Source organism: Rutidosis leptorrhynchoides, chromosome 7 (genome assembly GCF_046630445.1).
Source record: "Rutidosis leptorrhynchoides isolate AG116_Rl617_1_P2 chromosome 7, CSIRO_AGI_Rlap_v1, whole genome shotgun sequence".
NCBI lineage: Eukaryota > Viridiplantae > Streptophyta > Magnoliopsida > Asterales > Asteraceae > Rutidosis > Rutidosis leptorrhynchoides.
The window spans coordinates 341,851,412-341,873,327 of record NC_092339.1 but is presented as its reverse complement, the minus strand read 5'-3'; the positions used below and the strand labels follow the sequence as shown (position 1 = coordinate 341,873,327).

At 37.6% G+C, this 21,916-nt stretch overlaps 1 protein-coding gene and 1 non-coding gene across 2 annotated transcripts; both read left to right on the top strand.

The window, feature by feature from the left end:
• The first annotated feature begins 1,795 nt into the window (after positions 1-1,795).
• Positions 1,796-11,161, top strand: LOC139857756 (uncharacterized). The gene is made up of 6 exons (XM_071846595.1): positions 1,796-1,814; positions 3,267-3,793; positions 4,285-4,495; positions 4,578-4,776; positions 9,788-9,842; positions 10,975-11,161. Exons 2-6 carry the CDS (start codon positions 3,512-3,514, stop codon positions 10,993-10,995), a joined length of 768 nt encoding a protein of 255 aa, XP_071702696.1. The 5' UTR covers positions 1,796-1,814; positions 3,267-3,511; the 3' UTR covers positions 10,996-11,161.
• A 9,902-nt stretch (positions 11,162-21,063) lies between these two features.
• On the top strand, positions 21,064-21,169 carry LOC139861026 (small nucleolar RNA R71). The gene has a single exon (XR_011763645.1). It is a non-coding gene; the product is annotated as a small nucleolar RNA R71 (small nucleolar RNA).
• Positions 21,170-21,916: the final 747 nt, after the last annotated feature.

Sequence of the window (21,916 nt, the reverse complement as noted above, 5' to 3'; positions counted from 1 at the left end):
TGGGGAGGAAAAAAAACTGTAGACATTAAGTTATTAACACCATCCAAAATCACTTTTAAAATTTGTCAACACCACGGGCTCAAAAGAACTTTCAAAATTCGTCAACACCATGGACTCTTAAACTCAAGGAATTTTTAAAATTTGTTAACACCATGAGCTCTTAAAATCAAAGAATTTTTAAATTTTGTTAACACCATGGGCTCTTAAATAATTCTTATACTTTTTTTTTTTTTTTATTATCGCTATTTACATACCAATATTAACTACAAATTATATTTTTTCCACAGTTTTTTACATAACCGTGCAACGCACGGGCTCAATAACCTAGTTGTTCGTATATTGATTGTGAAGTAATCTTTGTAAAAACCACAAATTTTCTACTTCAGATGCCGCCCAAACACACCGTTTACATATTTATATAGAATGTAATGACTAATGTTTATTGTTTACAACATCATCTACCCTATAGTTGCCTGAATAAAGATAGGATATTACAGTTCGTTGTGCATCAGACACGCTTTTCACCTAGTAGTAGTAATAACTGATAACTACCATAACTAATAAATATGAATAAATATAAACAAACGAGCACATTATTTTTTTTGGGCGAGTGATGTAAATAAATGATGTTATGCGAATACGGAAAAATAATAAATGGTGATGATTTTTGTGAATATATTATACAACTAAAAATACAAATCAAATCAAAGCATTTTTAAATCAAATAATCACAATGGCCCACCGCAAAATGACCCCCTCATAAAGTACTTAAATTTGAACCGTCGTATTATTCTGAACCCTTGGATTGTGATCTGTCAAATAAATTACCCCATCCAAATAAGATTTGGACCGGATCGCTTTATGACCTCTATATAAACCCAGTTCAAACAATTTGACGGTCCATATAATTTGACTTCTGTCTTGGATCTCAAAGAAAATAGGCCATGAACTCCAGTGATCCGATTTCAATTCAGATGACTAGTTCACCGGCTTCTTCTTGGAAGATTGAGGTTCATCCTGGGAAGTATCCTGGTTCCCAAGACTCTGTTGACTCCTTCAAGCGGCTAACAGATACTGAATGTAAGTCACTTCAACTGGTTCAAAATGAAAGTATATACTATTATACTATAATTCTTACTTTAGTAATCTTTCAGTTATTTATATTTTAAATTCTAAAAACAGTTTATATATTTGTGGTTGGAATGTTGTCTCTACTTTACCACATACTTTCCATGTATGCCTTTGAACAACCTCTATTACTTTCAACTTTTTATAATGTTTTCAGATCTAAAGAAGATATGTTTTAATTTTGGATGCTAGTTTTCATAAACAGGTGATATGTGGTTGATTTTACTTTTTGAGCTCAATTCGATCGAATTAAATTGGAGTTTTACTTTTTGAGCGCAATTCAACCGATGAACATGTTTGAAGTACTAGTTGCTTGCTGAGTAATATATCATTCTATATCAACTCTCATAGCATTTATTGTAAGACAGTGTGATAGATAAGTTTGAAATCTAAATATGATAAGTTTTATGTGGTCGATACGATCAGAGTTCTATTGATATGATTAATCAACTCCCCATTGTTATGGAACTCAAGATCTATATAAAATCGATCTACATGCTTGAAGAGCTAGCTGCTACCTGAGTAATTATTCAATATCAACTCTCATTACTTTTAATCTGATAGTTTATGGGTTCTATATATCCCATTAATTGCCTTACATTTCTGCTAATAATCTTTGCTCATGTCTAATTTACGATTTAACTGTTCTCTGTGTTTATGAAATATAAACTTACATGTGGTACAAGGTATGTTTTGGTACCCTTGACTATAGGTAAAAAAAAAAATTGTTTGTGGTAGCAATAGTAGTGTTTTAGATGTGGTTTAACAGTCTTCTAAATGTATAAAATATAACCTTAATTAGAAGATGTGTTTTACCAAAACAAGGGGTGTTAATCAAACCTATTTTGGTTGTTATACTTTATGGGCAAGGTAAAATTAAGGGTCTAATCAACGGTTGTATATTTAAGTACCCTTGAGTTCTTGACTATATGTTACATGATGATTTTGTTATAAAAGTTGTTGTTAGGTACTCCCTCCGTTTTATGATAATTGTCTTCAGATAAAAAACATACAGTTTAACAAAATATCATAAAAGTACTATATTTTCTGTTTAATTTTCAGTTTTACCCTTACATTCTCTTTCTACTTTATTCATATCTACATATACTAAGGCATAATTGAACTTAAACTTATTATCCTTTTCTATTTATGAAAATGGACAATTAATTTGAGACATTCAAGAATAAAATACTGAACAGTAAATTAGGAACGAAGAGAGTAGTATTTATAGCTAGAGGTATCAATTTTTACTCATTCACCTGAGATCTATGAATATATGTTTAATAGCTAACGAGTTGAATCCTTATAATTGCTTACGGTTTTGTGCATCATAAAATTGCCCTCGGTTATATTTTTCTCTTGCTCTGCTGAAACAAACCGTCCTTTATCGAATTGAAAAAAGAAGTGTGAGTCTCTTATAAACTTAAAGTTGTGACTAAGTAATATCTCTTACCATGAATTTAAATTAAAACAATGAGATATCCGATTAGCTCATTGGTTTAACTTTGGGAGGAGTTACATATGCTCACTACAAAACATATTCATTATTTGACACTTACTTTATTTTTAACACCTTAATATGTGAATAATTTGATATGTGATATGTTGTTGACACCTATAAGTGCCACTAAGTTTTTGACACTTAAAAACGTCAAAAAAGAAAACTCATTTACACTTAAAAGTGTCAAAAAGTTAATAACACTAAAAAGTTTTTGGGACCATATTTTTTAACACTTCATATTTTTTAAACACCATATTTTTTCACGCTTTCAATTATGTGACACTAATAGGTGCCAAAAACATACCAATTTATACAAATGTTAAAGTGTCAAAAATTATGGAAGTGTTAAAAATGAACATGTATTTGTAGTGGCTATAGAGCCGTAGCCACTCGCGGTGACAACCAAGAGACTCGGCGTTACATTGGTTAAACTTTACGCGTTTACTAGTAATACCAAGTTATCATAGATTTCGGTTAAGTATAATGCTAATGTTATTAATCTGGAAATTTTGTGACTCCTACTTGAAACTCTTTCCTTTTCTCATAATTTTAAAAGAAACAACTAATTAATGTTGTTTTTATAATAAGGTTAATGCATGGTTAATTAATTGACACACAATTAGTTTAAACCTTACAGATATTGAAGCTCCTACAACTCCAGAAGTGAAGGAGAAGATCATTTATGTAATTAGAAAATTACAATTTCGTGGCCAAAATGTTCTTGTTCTTTATTGGGCGGCTAAGAGAATCAAAGAAAACATATTTATACTCACTACTACAGGTCAGCCTTATGGTCTATATGGGGACAACCAAGAGCTTCATGCATACCTTCAAGACTGCTTTCACCAAAAGCTTTACGTATATGAAGATGAAGTTCCTCACATGATCTCAGCCTTTGGGCTTCCTGGCCGCGTGTTTATGACACGTACACCCAAACAGACTAAAAATATGCATGACTACCCACAAATGTATCGTCCTCCAAGCCAATTTGATAAGAATGGTCCAAGCCAAGATGTTCTCTATTCTAGGACATGGGCATCCTTTGGTGTGCTTGTGGATTCCGGTTCTCATAAACATCCCGATGGCGTGCTCGAGTTTGTTATGGATAAACCCAAGGATTCTAATTATGACATCGAGATTAATCTAGTATGCAAAAACCTTCAGGTATATATGCCATATCTTTATCTATTTGGTACTGTCATTCATATTCATCCATATTTCATAATAATAATAAAATAAATACAGTATTTACGGTTTGGCAAGCGTATGTGCCTACCACACAAGTTAAAGTGAATTTAGTGAACTCGTAATTTTGTTAAATAACATAATTTGTAATTAACATACACATAAAAAAATGGTAAATATATTGAAGTGATGATATTAAATGAAAGTTTTGATATTTAAGAAAATTTTGAGTTATAATTAAATACGGCTTAACGTGTTTATAGAATAAACCCAGGGATTTAATTATGACGTTAGCAAAATCCTTCGTATATAGATATTTCAAACATTTTGGACGTCACTGGAAATTAAAACAATCCGAACACGGTTTCCAAGAATTTATGGGTTTAAATAATAACGTTAATCCTAATAAAATATGTGCTACTACATAAATAATATGTTATGTTATGCATCTTTTGATCGCTTGCTTGCAGAGTCTCCTTTTACAACCTTCAATCCAGATTCAACCCAATGCCGATCGAGAAGCAATACTAGGCTATCCGGATACGTCTATCAAAAGTGAACACCTAAATGGAAAAGGTAAAAAAAGAGAACGCGTAACGCAGGCAAAAATTTGTGCTACATACTTTCGTCTTGCTCGATGTTTTGGACTGAGTACTGAAAAAGCTGCAAAGAAACTTGGAAGTAAATTTCATTAAACCTCTCTTGACATGTACCAATATCAAGTTTTCTTATAATGACCTGTATATATTTTCTCCTTTTGTAGTTAAATCGGCTACTACCTTTAAGAAGTATTGTAGGGAAGCAGGAATTCAGGAGTGGCCATATATAGGAAACACAACTAACAGAGCTGGTTCTGTTAATGAAGCTCGAAATAATCAAATATCATCAACTGGGACTAGCTATTTTGGAACCCCAGATGCTTCGGATGACATGTCCGGCCTTTCTGATTTTTCGGTCAACGGGTATGTCATTCAAAACCTTGATATCTTTGAAGTTTGATTCGAATTGCCTAGAATAGTGAGATTTTAAGATTAAGGAAACGATTGAGGGTTACGTATAAAATTAGGAGTTTGATGGTAGAATTTGGAGAGCTAGTGATACGAGCATGGGCCATGAAAAGTCAGCCCGTTATCACGAGTGAAGCCCAAGTATTACCAAGTAATGGATCAGTGACCCAAGAATTGGCCCAGGTTGAAAGAAATGGGTCAAAGAAGCAGTTTTTAGTCCCAGTAAAAGTTTGGTCTGTTAGTCAAGTCGTTGGTACTTGGTAGTTTGCATGTTTCTTTTTTTTTTTTTTTTTTTTTGAAAGGCAAGGTAATTATATTATAACAAACTAGAGTACATCAAGATTACATCAAGGAACATCCGAAAGAACCGGATGAACCAAACGAAACAAAGCACGAACTTATTTACATTTATAGGGAGCAAAGATTGCCACCTACTTCACTACGAAACTACAAACATATGAGGACTAACTAACCAATTAAGCCAATAAATGGAAACACCTTTGATCCTAGCCGAGATCCATTCGAAGGATTTAACTTGAATTTCATTAAGAATCATCGGGGAAATGCTACTTTTGCCTTTAAACACTAAAGAGTTCCGGGTTTTCCATATCGAATAAGCGCATATCCACTCTACGGCTTGCCAAATTTTTGAACCAAGAGGCGACATATCGATCGAAGATTTGCCACGAAGAAGTTCGGATGAACTAGTGATGGTGTTGAAATTCCACCACTTGAAAACGCGAGACCACACATCCGAGGAGAATTTACAATCGAAAAGAGCATGATTAACAGACTCAAGACCGTCATCACAAACAGGGCATCGGACGCTATGCAAGTCTATACTCCGCTTGTCAAGTTCGACCCTAGCCGACAATCTTTTCTTTAATGCTCGCCAAACAAAAATATCTATTTTTTTCGGGACAAGACTATTACGAAGAGTCTCATAAGAAGGGGTAGACTCATAACCGAGGAGCTCACAATCAATAAGCTTCGACAGTTTTTTTTACCTTGAATAGACCGTTGCTTGCAAGAGACCAAGTCCATGACTCTTGTCGGTTAAAGTCGAAGGCAAGAGTCTTCAGCAGGTTACATAATTCCTCCAACTCACCTGCCGTACACCCTCTGGGATCCCTTAACCAACACCATTCAAATCGAACCGAACCTGAGCAGCCCCTACGACCTACAGAATCACTACTATGCTGACCTTCTGTTTGATCCCTGACGAAAACACCACCTGCTGGCCGAGACTGTTGTGCTTGTTGTTGCCCAGCCGTATCTGCACCGAACACCTGCTGCTGCACACCGTGTGGTGAGCTAGATCTCTGATGAACCTGATCCGCGAGATGATTTTGCTGAACCGAAAGAGAGGAAGGCTGCAGGCCTGCTTTAACTCTATCTGAAATCAACGCTGACTTGTTTACCTCTAGCCTAAATAGCCTGGGAAAAGCACTCTTGAAACTTTCCGACCCACACCACACTTCATTCCAAAACTCTGTTGAACTATCATCGCCTATCGAACGCATAAAAGAACTTGTGAAAGGGATATTTAGTTCATCGATTTGAAAACCTGCATAAATAATGTTATTCCAAGTACCCGAAGACGAGAGATGAGCAAGCCCACCTCCCGACCTCAAGCCGCCGTCAATTCCATAAATGCTACGAATCACCTTGACCCATAAGCAATTGGTTTGGGTTTTAAACCTCCACCACCACTTGGCCAATAGTGCAAGATTTTTACTCTTGAACGACCCAATGTTCAAACCCTCCCTCCCGTAAGGTAGGCATGTAGTGGCCCACTTAACCCAAGACATTTTAGTGCCCGAAAGGTCCCCGCCCCAAAAGAAATTACATCTCACACTCTCTAGAATTTTAAAGCACGCAAGGCGGAGCATGGAAGAGCGCAAAGTAATACAAAGGAAGACTATTAAGAACCGATTTTAGGAGAACCAACCGAACACCAAAGGACATCGAACGCATTCTCCATTCCGAAAGTCTTTTCTTAATTTTCTTGATGATTGGGTCCCAATCTTTAACTTTCTTCATTTTAGCACCTATCAGTAATCCAAGATAAATAAATGGGAAATTACCGGCTTGACATCCCATTCTACAAGCAAGGCCACTAACTTCAGCCGAATCCACACCCACTCCATATAGACAACTTTTGTGAAAATTTACCTTCAATCCCGAAGCTAATTCAAAACATCTCAAGATATTGGTGAGGTTTCGTGCATTACTTTTAGACCATTCACCAAGAAACATCGTGTCATCCGCGTATTGCAAGTGTGATATCAATACCTTATCCTTCCCAATTTCCACCCCTTTAAAAATACCTCTAGAAACCGCGGCTTTGGTGAGGATGTTAAGTCCTTCCACAGCAAGTATGAAGAGGAAGGGGGATAAAGGATCCCCTTGACGAACACCACGACCAAGATTAAACTCACGGGTGGGAGAACCATTAATAAGAATGGAGATACTAGCCGATTTTAAACACGCAAGAATCCACTTACACCATTTGCCTCCGAATCCCATACATCTCATGACTTCTAACCGGAAATCCCAATTCAGACTATCAAAAGCCTTTTCAAAATCAACTTTAAAGATAAGACCTTTCACACTATTTGATTTCAAATATTCGACGGATTCATTCGCCACAAGTACACCATCTAGAATATACCTTTCCCTTAGAAACGCACTTTGCTCCGAACCTACTAGCCTCGGAATTACTTTTCTTAACCGATTGGAGAGGATCTTAGCAACTATTTTGTAGAAACTACAAATTAAGCTAATAGGACGATAATCACCGAGCGTAATAGGATCATTCTTCTTAGGCACTAAAGTAACAAGTGAGGCATTGCAACCCTTTGAAAACTCACCTTTTTCCCAGAACCACTTGACGGCATTAATCACATCACCTTTGATAACATCCCAAAACTTTTTGAAAAATCTCATGTTGAACCCATCCGGACCCGGAGCTTTCCCACTACCACAATCATTAATAGCCTCAACAATCTCTGCCTCTTCAATGGGTAATTCTAATCCTAGCGCCTCATCCGAGGACAGAGACGGGTAGTTCAACTCCGCTAGACTAAATCTGGGACCCGACTCTGCAGTGAAGAGGTTTTTGAAATGATTGAAAGCCTCCTCTTTGATAACCCCCGGGTCCTCACTCCAAATCCCATTAACAGCCAACCCTCTAATGTTGCACTTATTGTACCCCCTTTTGATAACCGAGGGAAAATATTTGGAATTCTCATCTCCTTCAAGAACCCATCGAACCCTCGCCTTTTGTTCTCAACATATTACTTTTGATTTTCTCTCTTTGAAACCATTCCTTTCGAGCATTTAACCATTCAACTCTTTCATCATCATTTAAAAGCCCCAATTCAGCCCGGAGTTCGAATGTATTAGCCATTGACTTAAAAAGTTCGATTTCACCTTCTAAATTCCCAAACTTTTACAAACTTTTTGTCTTTAAAGCAGCCTTGGTATTTTTAAGCTTATTTCTCAAGCAGCCATGGTAGTTTGCATGTTTCTTGGTCTATTTATAAAATTATTTTCATGGAAAAATTACGAGAAAAAATTTAATCGGCAAAGTTGCCATCTCTGTTTCTCTCTTATTTTCTTAGAAGTCTTGATCGACTCGAATAAGCCGGTCTCTATTCTTAGAGTTAGCAGTCGACTTGAATAGACCGTATTAGCTAGGCAGTCGAGAGAGAAAAGAGCGTATATGAGAGTCACATTGTGAGTCTCTTTCCATTTGTGTATCACTCGCTCTCGGATGCTTCAATAATCTCGAGTGTGTTAGAAACTAACTTAACTTAGTTATTTTGGTGTCATTTATTAAATTGTTTAATATCAAATAACATTCCTATTCCTATGTCACCACCCTCATTCTTTCACAAAACCTATGCTTAAACCCAGTTCTACAATAGTTTAAACCAACTTTCCAGTTACCCAAAAGCAAACAAACTATTTTGGTATAATCAATCTTAATCTACTATAGCCACTGCACTCTAAAACCAATTCACTTACACAAACATGCTTGTATCCCATGCTTGAAACCATACTTACAATTACCTTTCCAATTATCAACTCGACCAACCATTGACTCCCTTTTGGCTACAATCGATTTGTTATATATATAAAACAAAGCAAAACTCAATCATTTAAAGTGTGTGTGTATGTTAGATCTAGTGAAAAATCACCACCACCAAACCCCTTTACCCTATGAACACCACCATCGTATGAACCACCATTAAACACCATCAACAAATCAACTTCAAAGAAACCAACCATCACCATATTATCTCAGCCTTACAACAAATCCTCCTTCTTGTATGACCACCCTAGACGTCATTATCTCCACCAATCCACCACCGTGAAACACCACGTTCAGCCTCTTTATTTTGACATCGAATCCTCTCATTTGCCACTCACACGCCCATTACGAAGAAACTTCTCGCATCCATCGCGCAAAGCGTACCCAGAATGCTTTAGGTTATCTGCTTGGCCCGCATAGAGTGAAGGATACCAGAGGCACAACCTTGAAAAAAACTCCCCCAGAATTTGAACATGCACCTATCTTTTCGAGGATACGGCCCAGAACCAACCGAAACAATAGTTCGGTGATTGTATCAAAGTTAGTGTGACTAAATTATTCAATGATAATCCATTTGTTTTTCTAGTGTTCTATTCAAACAAAAGTCCCTGTTTCGGTTTATACTTTGTTTTGTATGCTTAATTGATCTAGCACGAGTATTAATTTCTTATCACAGAGGACGCGTCCATTCTTCTAATATCGTTCTTATATAGTGAAATTTAAGCGCCTAAGGGTCTCATGCTGCTTGTGATTTTCAAGTAAAATAATATGGGCTTACTTTTACTGTTTAGGTTTATTGTTGGCTTTATTATGTTTTGTTTGTTTCTTGTTATGGTTTACTTTACAATATATCATCTTCCTTGGTAGAAATGGAGACATTTTTGCGCATTCAACTGAAGAAGGCAAACTTGCTCCTGGAATGAAGAAGGCCGACTCCTTTGTTGATTATGCCGAGTATGCCCAGGACGTCGACCGCGAGCTACGACTTATTATGGCGAACCATATTAATCATATCAGTGACACCTTATTATCTGATTCTTCGGACAATGGGTATGTCAATTCATATCCTTGATATATATATTTGTTACGTTATATTCACACGTTGCCTGAAATAGTGAGATTTTAAGATTTAGGAAATGATTAAATTAATTGAGTGATTCATATAAATATATGAGTTTGATAGTCGAGTTTCCACTACAAGAAAGCACGTTTTCCGGACCCCTAACTCGGAAGACAAATCGTCCGAGATCTGTCGTCCATAAAAACTCGCGTGAAGGTTTTTAGGGACGAACCTTGAATTTTTTTTTTTGAACAACGGTGAGACCCACATTGACTTTTCTAGTCAAGAGCTGAGGAACTTTTCGAACGACATATCGTCCGAAAATGATATTAATAAATACAATCTTATTAATAACAACACGTTCACCACATTCACGGTATTTTACCATTTCGAATTCACTTCAAAAATGTTACCGGAAAAGTAAATAAATAGATTTTTCCAAACGACAAGTCTCTCTCTCCATAAATGTGTGACTCTTCGGTTATTTGATAATCATGAGATAACAATTTTTTTTTTTTTTTTTAAAGGCAAACTTACACACCTATTACACAAATATTTACAATAATTCACGAAATTTAAGCTTGGTTTTTATATAGTGACATTATAATGTCGGTATATAATATATATGTATGTATATGTATATGTATATATGTATATGTGTATGTTACTCCGTAAAATTTAAACAGCTTGGTTTATATACTCACTTGAATGATTTTCCAAGATAAAAACTATATGTTCACTTTTTCTCTTTGTGTTTATTGTTGGCTATATTATGTTTTGTTGATTTCTCGTTGTGGGTGTGGTAATAGATCCCGTATTCCCAACAATATTCATACGGTTTTACTTTACAATTAATTAATTAATTATATCATCTTCCTTTGCAGAGATCTAGACATTTCTAAGCTGTCACCTGAATATCAAGACAAACTTTCCGAATTGATTCAAGAATATGAGGACCGGATATATCAATTAAGGTAATTAAGCTCCTGGAATGGAAGATATACAAATGGTATGACAATAATTAGGGCCGGCTCAATCCATGTGCCACGTACGCAATGGCCTAAGGTAGCATAGGTTGAGGGGCATCAAACTATTATGTTTCAATTTTGTAACTAGACTTTTCTTGTAAGTAATTGTTATGAATGTGGGCATCAAATTTTTCATCAAGGCCTCAAAGGTACCTGACATTTAAAAAAAAAAAAAAAAAAAAAAATAACGCAAACTTATATGGAAACGAAAATGTTTTCCAAAAGAAAACTTTCTCAACCAAAGATACGCAAGTGATCGAAGAGGCTCGAACCTAGAGAGCGTAAACAAACTATGACTATATAACACCAAGTCTCAACTACACCAAAAAAGAACCCACGTAACAAAACATAGCTACACTAAAAAACCAAAAGCAATCATAAAGCAAACACGACCAAAACACACCCAAACTATACCTATGAAACACAAAAAATCCGTAACAACAAACTGACGAGACAATACAAACACCAACTATGGAGCCAACGTCTTCATTTTACCGTTTAACGTCTCACGATCAACCGTTTTTCCGGCCCGATTAACGGTCTTGTACTTTAAGACATTTTAAGAACCGTCGCCAACCAAAATTGTCGAAGAGAGAGAAATAATACCACGATCATCGATGTCTCGAAAAAAAAATCATTTTCAACTGATTTGCGTCCCGGATCCAAATAGCTCGGTACTAAGCCCGCACCCGACGAATCACCACCAACATCCCCGACTTTATCATCTTTATCGTCTTAAGGATTCTAATATTTTTCATTTAGTTGATACCAAACTTTGCAAAACCTCTCGCACGAAGAAACATTACAATCGCAATACCTCCTACCTTCCCGACCAACTTCTACCAGAATGAACTTTTCAACATTCCGATTAGGAAAAACCACCGCTTCTACCGTGTCAGTGTTCCTTCCATCTGGATTGAGAGTTACTTCAACCAAGGGTTTCTTCAATTTAAGGTGATTCAGTTTTGTACCGCTAATGCATTCAAATGAGACCTTGTGTTCCTAGCAAATCTTCAAGCTTTAAAGCACTTCTTCTCCCATTTTTTCACCATAGCACGAGCACGCCAAGGTTCCATTATCTAAGGACTTACCCGTGCTAATATGAACCGAAACATTGTGACACCCTAAAAGAACATTTAAATACACGGCGGAAGGAAACATAGCATTAAAAGATTAAAACAGTAGCATATTTATTTATTACAAACTCGGTGTCACTTGATTACGTCAAACAAGTACATAACTAAATATCTAAACAAAAGACTGCCACATCAGAGTCGGTCACGATCCAGCATAACACAATAACCATTATCTTTCCAATCATAAGTTAAGTACCTGCAAGGGGAATATGGAGGGGAGTTAGCATAAAGCTAAGTGAATGAGCCAACTATAATCAGTAATATATAATAAGCAGATATATAATAAGCAGATATACAAAACATGTCATACAAATAAGCACGCAAAACAACTAGTGCAGTCAAAGAGACTCTGGCGGCTTGGTCGAGCCTGCAACCATCGGTAGATCGAACCGAGGTCAACCAGAAGTTCCCACTGTATAAGTCCTCCACACGCAGGAGATGCGTCATTCAGACTTATACCCATAGGCCACAACATGAGGAACCCAACCCCGCAAGGTTGATCTCACCTACCTAGGCCACCCCACAATATGGACACAATAGGGTTTATCACATAATAATATCTAATAATAGCATGGAACAATATACAACATCACACAATAGTTTGCAACAGACATACAAATCACACAACTGTAGTATATTACCCTAACTAGCATGGCATATACAAAATAACTAGTTATTATATACTACCGGACTAAAGTTAACCCACTCATTGAATCAGTCTTAACAAGCAAGTCGAACTCTGATCCTACGGAACCGTCTCCTTGTTTTATCCTCCTGAACATATCATAATACCATTAAAATTCTACAAAAATCATTTTAAATATAATGTTTTCGGGCATTAAACAAGGTTCTCGAGCATTATGGGTTCTCGGAACAAACTAGGTTTTCGAGCAGGACAAGTTTTCAGACAGTAGGTTTTCGAGCAGTACTAGGTTTTCGGGTACCTAACTTCTCAAGCATCTAACTTCTCGAGCACCTAATCTTTTCGAGCAGATGTTTTCGGGCATACACTCATGTTTTCAAGCATTGTATCAACAGCTCGCTGTTTTGAGTGATTTTTACCCAAAATCTCCGTTTTAAAGTGTTTTTGCCTAACTCCAAAGCTAAGGAAATAACTATGTATATATATATATATATATATATATATATATATATATATATATATATATATATATATATATATATATATATATACATTCTATTTCTAACATCTATTGGTGTTGGGTAGTGATATGTACACAACCTTTTTTTCTTCATACACAACCAAATTAAATATTTTGACTATAATATCCTTTCCTCATCTTAAATTTAATCACACCTCTTTTAAACATGGAAGGGTATTATAGTCAAAAATTAGATTTAGCTGTGTATGAAGAAAAAAGGGTTGTGTACATATCACCACCCATTGGTGTTAATAAACACCCAACATCAAGATCTAAGCTAAAATTCATCAAACCTATTTAGAACTATGAACCCTAATTCATAATACAAAAGAATGCATAAAAAGAATTAAAGCTTACCTTGATAGATAGCTCTTGACCTGAAGATTCTGAATATGTTAATTATTTGGCTTGATTCCTTAATTTAGAAGCTTTGGTCGATTTTTGCTTAAGAAGAAATGGCTGTTCTTTGAATAGATGAACTGAGTAAGGGTGTGTGTGTGAACTTGTGAAAATGAAAGGAAGTATCTGGATTCTTACTTATTTATTTCCTTTTAAAGGGTTAAAATCTCATTCCTCACAACACACGGGTATTTAACTGAAATCTGAATTTCTACGCACCCATTTTAATAACTTAATGTGGTCAGAATAGGTCAACCACATATGTTCTGTGACCCTGGTCACAAAGCGAATCTGACTAACCGACTTAATTAATAAAATTATAAACTTGAAATTTCGCTTAAATTAAATAACTAATAAATAAGGATAAAATAGTAAACTTACTTCTAGGCCCTGGAAGAGGATGTTACAATTCTACCCCCTTTAACAAGATTTCGTCCTCGGAATTTGATCAAGATCAAACAAATGAGGGTGACATGACTTCATTAACTCTTCTGTTTCTCATGTTAAGTTTGCACATAAGTTGTGTCTCCATTCAACTAACACCATAGGAATCTGCTTTCGGAGAAGAGTAGTAATTTTTTGTCAACAATATTGATATGGCCGAAACGGACGGTTTTTATTTGCGCGTTGTCGTCGGGCCACGGCTTGCCAGGATCAGCCACTCGTGGGAGAGGGTACTGTTTTAAATTTATATTTAGCGGGGCCTAAATCTTACTACTCCTTATAAGTAAGGGAAGTATGACCTAGAGTCGTATTTTGAGATATCAGTAGAATCGAACCTATATTTAGGCCTAACATAGTTAGGGAGTAGTGGTTATTTAATTTGGGATTTTCTAATTTATAAGATAGATAAAGTAAATGCGATAAAATTCGTAATTCAGATAAGGTTAAAGTGAGTGCATACTATGACTTCGTCAGTTATTCTGCCGAGATTATGGAATGTTGGCTCATGAATAGGCAGAGGCCTTGTATTCATTACACTGGTCCTAAACGCCCCTGTCATAAGACATGTCACTGGGTACTGCATTAGGCTTGAAGATTCTGAATAGACAACAATGTCCCTTACCCTCGACGCCCGTGCAGTCTGACTACAGGCATACACGTTCAGACGGCTCATCCAATTGAGCGACTCGATTGGGTGACGTATTAACATTCCAAAATGGTCTAAAATTTCTTAAGCATAATAGAATACATGGTTTACCATATCCGAGAGACGTGATGTATTTCACTGCTTTCGTTATTGATTGGTTTTGAAAGATAGTTAGGCCCTTAAAAAGAGTTCAACCATAAAGAACACCATGGCCAAGTCAAGTTGACTTCCATGAACATGTTCGGTTATCCTAACGGTCCAATCCTTTATGTGTCTAAACAAACGGTTCCTTAATTAACTAAGAATCCCTCAAGCGGGGTGCAATGCTTGAGACCGCGTTATGGTGCAGTGTACTGGTCAACACTAACCGGGTTCCATGGCCTTACTTAGCAGAGGTACAGCTTACAACAACCACTGTGCTTCAGCGTGCACGTACAAAGTTTATATGCTTGGTGACTACACTAGCATGGTCTAGGACCGACAATGTACAAAAGGTCTAGTCTGATGTTTTACTATGAAAGAGTCCTCAGTCGGAATCCAAAGCTTGATAGACTTACTACAACCGGTGTGCCTCAGTCGATCTTACATTGTATCCGATAGACTTCTCTTACCAAGAGGTGACACATATAGTGTAATCTGAATCGGGGTTCGCGACTTCCTAATAACAGAGCCTATAACTATGTTCTATTAGTTGGAAAAGCGATTGAGTTTAAAGCATAATCGGAAAGCATTTCGACAGCATACACAAACCATAATATTATTTTGGCATTATAACTGCTTACATCATAGCATACACTAAAGATAACTACTCGCTAATCATGGCAACAATATCATAAAACATTATATAAGATAAAGGATAGAAGTACCAGTAGATTAAACGAGTTCTGAATACAAAAGTGACAACTTCAAGACTCCAGACCGCTCCTAATACAATCTTCAGCGTTCTTCTTCGAGTACTAGGTTTCCCGCACGGAGTCGAAGGCCTTGAGAGTATGACTAATATTGTACAAGAGAGAGAAAGAAGTGAATTGAAGTGTGTGTTGGAATGAATGACAAAGACCCTTTAAATAAGCAAAGTTTTTGCCTGCAAACGGCTGGCAAGCCATATGGCAACCTGTTTGGTGAGCCGTATTTGGCAAGCCGTTTGCTTGGCAGCCCATTTCTTGGGGCCGTTTGCTGGACCGTTTGGCAGGCCGTACCCCATACTAGCAAGCCGTATGGCAAGTCGTATGGCAGGCCGTTTTTGGTGCTGGTCAGCCTTGATTCACTGGATCGTAACTTGATTTCTTGTCTTTCACCGTTTTTGCTCTAGAATCTTCGTTTTAGTTCCGATTCTCTTGATTCTTTTTGCACCGCCTTCGTAATTACTTGTTCTTCAATTCTACCCAACGAAGTGGGTATTTTGCCGACAAAGTTCTAATCTTTCTTGTTTTTGGGCCTTAATACCGGGGTGAAAACGTGACTTTTTCGCCGATATCAAATATCCCACACTTAGACTTTGCTTGTCCTCAAGCAAACTCTCATTTCCTTAAGAATCTTTTCGACGTTTCTTTTCTAATAGCCTAAACAGTTTGCTTTTATTATAAGAGCAAAAGATAAGGTGAGTCATCTATGTTAGGATTGAAATTATCTCTGCAAGCATGCGAGGAGGTTACATGACATAGGTTAGCTTTCACGGGTCACTCAAATCACTCAAGTGTTTAGGGTTCCCTATAGATCTAAGAAATGAAAACGCTCATAGCCAGTCATGCTGCACCCATCGTCATAGGCTTGATAAAGACTCAAATCCTTGCTGCTAATGCGAGAATGGTAGTAATCTCAGCTTTATGGGTCATTTGTCAATGATGGAAAAGGAATTTTGGAGTGGTAGTGAAGTTGTTTTTGAGGGGTGAGATAAAGGGTAATGTAGTCTTTATACAGACTTTTATTCGGATAGATAGGAGTGCTGAAGTATTTTGAGAAGCACTTTTCAACTTTTCTTCATTTGATAATCATTTTCGGTCGAGTTCTCTTCGGCATTTCTCTTATTTAGTTCTGCTCCTCTCTTTTCAGAACTATATATATATATATATATATATATATATATATATATATATATATATATATATATATATATATATATATATATATATATATATATATATATATAAGAGACTTCATCTCGAGAAACTTTTAGCCGGTAAACTTTTTCAAGACCTTTGCCATGATACGTGAGAGGTTTATAACATCGGGTTTTTGGAAGGAGATCTCGGTTTCTGGATTTTTCGAGTAATAGTAAAGGTGATGTGGAGTAGAAGTGGTGGAGGTGCGGAAGGCTTATGTTTGACAAATGTCTAGCTCTTTTGATTACAACCGAATCACGTTTCGCTGCTTGGAGATGTAGATCTAAAGCAAGTTCTGATTCTGAGCACAGACATTGGCATTCTGAACGAAAATAGTGAAGCATTAAAGACGAGTGCTGGTCTTATTTGGGGTGCCTCACCATAATCAATTTAGGTCGATAATGCCTTAGTCATGCAATGCTCTATTAGAGATTCCAATCTAACAAGATTTCCACCTTACTTAAGCCTTATTTTTATTGACAAAAATTTCAGGTTTTCAAAAATACTTCTTTCGAAAAGGGTTTCTTTTGCAAAAATTTTGAAATTTGGCTTAAGGACTTGGAATTTTCGTAATGGGTTATTATAATACAGCATAAAAAGATACCAACATCCCACACTTAGATGAACATTGTCCTCAATGTTCCTAGTGTATCCCACACTTAGGAGTTTTAGTTGAAGATTTGAGAGTATTTGTCTAGTGCTTTTATTGGGTGTTATCCCACACTTAGTGATAAGCTAGGATGTGGCATAGTTTGAATCTTGAGCTAGTAGCAAAAAAGAAAGAAATACCCCTAGCAGATGCGGCTGGCTTCCAATCCTTGCGTCTTTATCGGCTCATTTGTCATCCTTTATTCTTCTACTCTACTTTATTGCACGGGTTGCCTCCCGAGAAGTGCTTTTGTTTAAGGTCGTTGGCTCGACCGTAGTGATGCTTTAAAAAGCAAACATTCCTCACTGATGGTTGTGATCTTGGTCTTCTCGAGTGAATGTGAGTCTTGGTGGATAAATCCTGAGAAAGTGTCGGACCAACAGTGGTAAAAGATCCGGTACTTCTCTTGAAGATCTTCTGAAAGATAAGTAGTGCACAGTTTCGACTCTTGATACGTCTTGAAGTCTGATAAGAATATGATCCACGGCTCTGCTGGTTGACCCATGAATGTCAATCATAGAAGCAGTGCTGGTGGTGATTATTTCTCTGATGGGATGCTCATTTCGGAGGTCTTCAAATAATGTCAGAAACTGTATCTTTAGAATCTCGAAGTCTTCAGAACGGTGATCTCCACAGTAAGAGTCTGTTGCTTTGCACAGATTGGTTAAAAGATGAAGCTGGAGAGAAGTGAACAGCAATCCTGATCCGAGCATTAATGTCACCGTCTTTGAGTATATCTCCCGACATCCAGCTTTAAATGTGAAACTTGGATCTGCGGATTCGTGGAAGATACGTGATATCTGCTTGGTAACATAGGTGGCAATGTTGACTCGGTCTGGTTGAAGATGAGAGAACGGATTGTTTCGCCTTGCTTCCTCCATAACCGCGTCTCGTAACTCTTTGATAATCAGATCAGCGTGGTGATCAATTGTTACGTAAATCACTAGTCTGTCTGGTGTGCTTTCGAAATTATCTCCTTTCAAAAGAGAGAAAAAGCTGTGAATATCCTCGATCATTTGCAAATCAGAGTGATAAGTCGGGCGTCTGGTGGAAAGATCTATATGCTTCAGGATGAGAGTCAGTAGTGCTCGTTGGTTTCATGAGAACGGAAGTGCAGATCCGGCTAAGGCATCATAAAACTTAGACTAAATGATCTTCTGATCTCGACAGAATCTTGTTTCAAGAATAGTGCGAACCATTGAATTGTGCTCTCGTTGCCTTTCTTCGTGATAGATATGATCGTGAAGAGAATTGATAAAGTCTTGAATGCGTCCTTCTAGGATTTCAACATCATTGTCTTCTCTTCGGAGATAAAGGTGGTGTTCTTCTCTGATAGCCATGATTCGTTCTGTTAAGCGTAGTGAAAAATCAATGGTTGATTTTCTGATGGCTTCGAGAATGTCTTCAAATTCATCGGTATCATTGATGAAGGTAATCATGTCTGCGTGTGTGGATATAACCGGAATTCGATCTGAAGAAGAGTCCGGCTCCCCTTGATATGGTTCGGTTGGAGAGTGTGAGTTATTCAGAATGTCTTCATGTTGCTCTCCCTCGTTATCATCGGTGTATTGTTCTTCTGAGGATGCATCTGATGAACGATTTTCTTCAGTATTCTGATTCTCCACTTTGATACTTGCAGGATCAATTTCTATATCCTTAGCCTCAGCCTTGTCGGTCTTCTTCTTGAAGCAAATGATTAAACTGTGATCTTCCGTTTCAAGCCTCATTATTTCTTCATGACGCTCAATGCTTAGAGCGGGTATTTTCGCAGTTTTTTTTACGTCTTCCATTTCCTCTTCCTCCTCAGATTCCTCCTCTTCCTCTATTTCTTCGCTGAGATCCTCTTCTTCCATTTCTGGGTCGCCTACAGACTGTGATTCGACACCCATCTCGATATCATCGGCTGGTGGTGAAGACTCGTCATCGGAAGTGATCTGTCTGGTGGAAATAGCAAACATCTCTGCCTGTCTAGAAAGATCGGTTGGTCGGTCAATTTTGAAGGTAACGCTCTCCCCATGCGATCGTAAGATCAAGGTTTGATTGTACACATCAATGACAGTCCTAGCCGTATTCATGAAAGGTCTTCCTAGCACTACTGGTGTGTGTAGGTCTTCCTTAATATCCATTACTACGAAATCCGTGGGATACAAGAATTTGTTGACTTTCACCAAGACGTTCTTAACTATGCCCTTGGGATATCGAATTGTGTGATCGGCAAGTTGGATTGTCATTTTGGTTGGTGACAAGTCTCCTAACTCTAATCTCTTGTAGAGAGAGTAGGGGATTAGGTTGATACTTGCTCCTAAATCTGCTAGCGCATGAATGGTTCCAGATTGGTAGATTGAACACGGGAAAATGAATCGGCCCATATCTCCTAGCTTTGGTGGTAGAGAGTTTCTGAGTAATGCAGAGCATTCTTCACTCTGTGGAATTTTGTTAGAGTCTGGTATCCTCTCCTTTGTAGAAAGAAGCCTTCGGATGTATCTCTTCTGATTGGGAACTTTGGACATAGTGTCAAGGAATCTTCCATCAAGTTTGAAGGAATCAAGTTTGGATGGTTCTTCTTGTAGCTTTCCAGGATAAGGTACGCGAACTGGAGTTTCAGGGGTCAGCTTCTGAGTATATGTCGATTTGTTCTTGAGCCTAGCTGACCTTTTCCGTGGTTCTTCCTCTGGGATTACGGAATCCATTTGCTTTGCTTCTTCTATGTGGGGATTTTGGATAGTATTACTTGGCAATCTTCCCTGCGGCCGGGTTTCAAGGCGTTGTGATAACTGTCCGAGCTGCATTTCCAAACTTTTGAGCAGAGCCAATTGATTTTTCATTAGTATCTCCGTCTGATCTTGCCTGGCTGCAGCTCTCTGATTTAGTTGTTGTTGTCCTTAAATGAACTGAGTCAATTGACCATCAGCTCCGAGAGTGGGGTTAGTTGCTTTTATAATCTGGGTGGTAGGGGAATTTTCCTCAACTGGGGGACCAGTGAGTGGAAGTGGTTGATCGTAGGTCAATTGAGATTGTTGGGCTGGATAAGGTGGATAGCGATAGCGAAAAGGTTGATTGCTTCGCTGAAATTGATTAACCCTAGGTGGTTGATTGAATCTGGGATTTGGTGGACGAGCTGGGTATTGAACGTAACAGACTGAACTGTCAGGGTTTTCATACTCAACTTGATATTCTTTAGTGGGTTGCAGGTTGGTACAATTAACACAAGCCTGAGCTTGGTTAACCTGCTGCGGCTGCGTCTTCAATTCTCCGAGTTGTTTAGCAAGAGATTCCATCTTATCCGTGAGGGATTTGATGGCCTCCGTTTGATTGTTAAGTGCAGAGAGTGGGGTAGATGATGAAGTTGTTTCACCACTGTTCCAGTCATGATGATGCATTGTCATGTTCTCGAGCAATTCCCATGCTTCGTCTGCGGTTTGGTTCATCAGATTCCCTTGAGCTGCTGCATCGATCGTCGTCCTATGATTTACCGTAAGACCAATGTAGAAGGTACAGATTTGAGCTGACCGTTCTAGCTAGTGATTAGGGCATTTCTTCACCAGGGTTTTGAATCGCTCCCATGCAGTATAAAGAGATTCATCATAACTTTGTTTGAAGTTAATGATGTCATTCTTCAGTTTGGTTTGTTTAGAAGGAGGGAAATATTTGGTTAGGAATTTAGTAGCCATCTCCGTCCATGACTTGATGGAATCTTTTTCCAGTCCTTCAAACCAAGTTTGAGCATGATGAGTGAGATAATAGGGGAACAAGTATATCCGGACTATATCTTGTCCTATCCCTGGCTGTTTGTAGGAGTTCGAAAGAGATATGAATTTATCAAGGTGAGAATTAGGATCGTCGTTCGATAATCCATGAAACTGACAGCTATTCTGGATGAGCTGGATGATGTGATGTTTTAACTCGAACGAGTGTCCTTGAATCTCTGGAAATCTGATTGGTCCTCCTCGACCTTCAATCGAGGATTTGGTATTTTCTGCTAAAGTAACGTGTAACGCCATTTGATTTCCGATTCGTGCTTCCTTGCGTGCTTTAGAGATTATTGCGTCTGGATCAGGTACGAATAACAACGGACCTGGTCTAGATCGGGTTTGGGTCATACACTGGGTATGCCTTTTAGTTTTTAATTTTTCGCAAATAAACTAAGATAATCTAAAGTAAGCTAAACTAGTCTAAGGTAATCTAATTCTAAGGTAATCTAATTTTATCTAATTTGATCTAAGGTAGTCTAAAGTAATCTAAGGTAATCTAATTTAATTAGCTAACTATCCTACGGTTGAATATGTTTTTGGTTCTGGCTACTGATTCCCTGATATTTCGGTGACAGAGCTCCGCACGAACTATCCAACAAACCAAGTGGCCAGGTCGA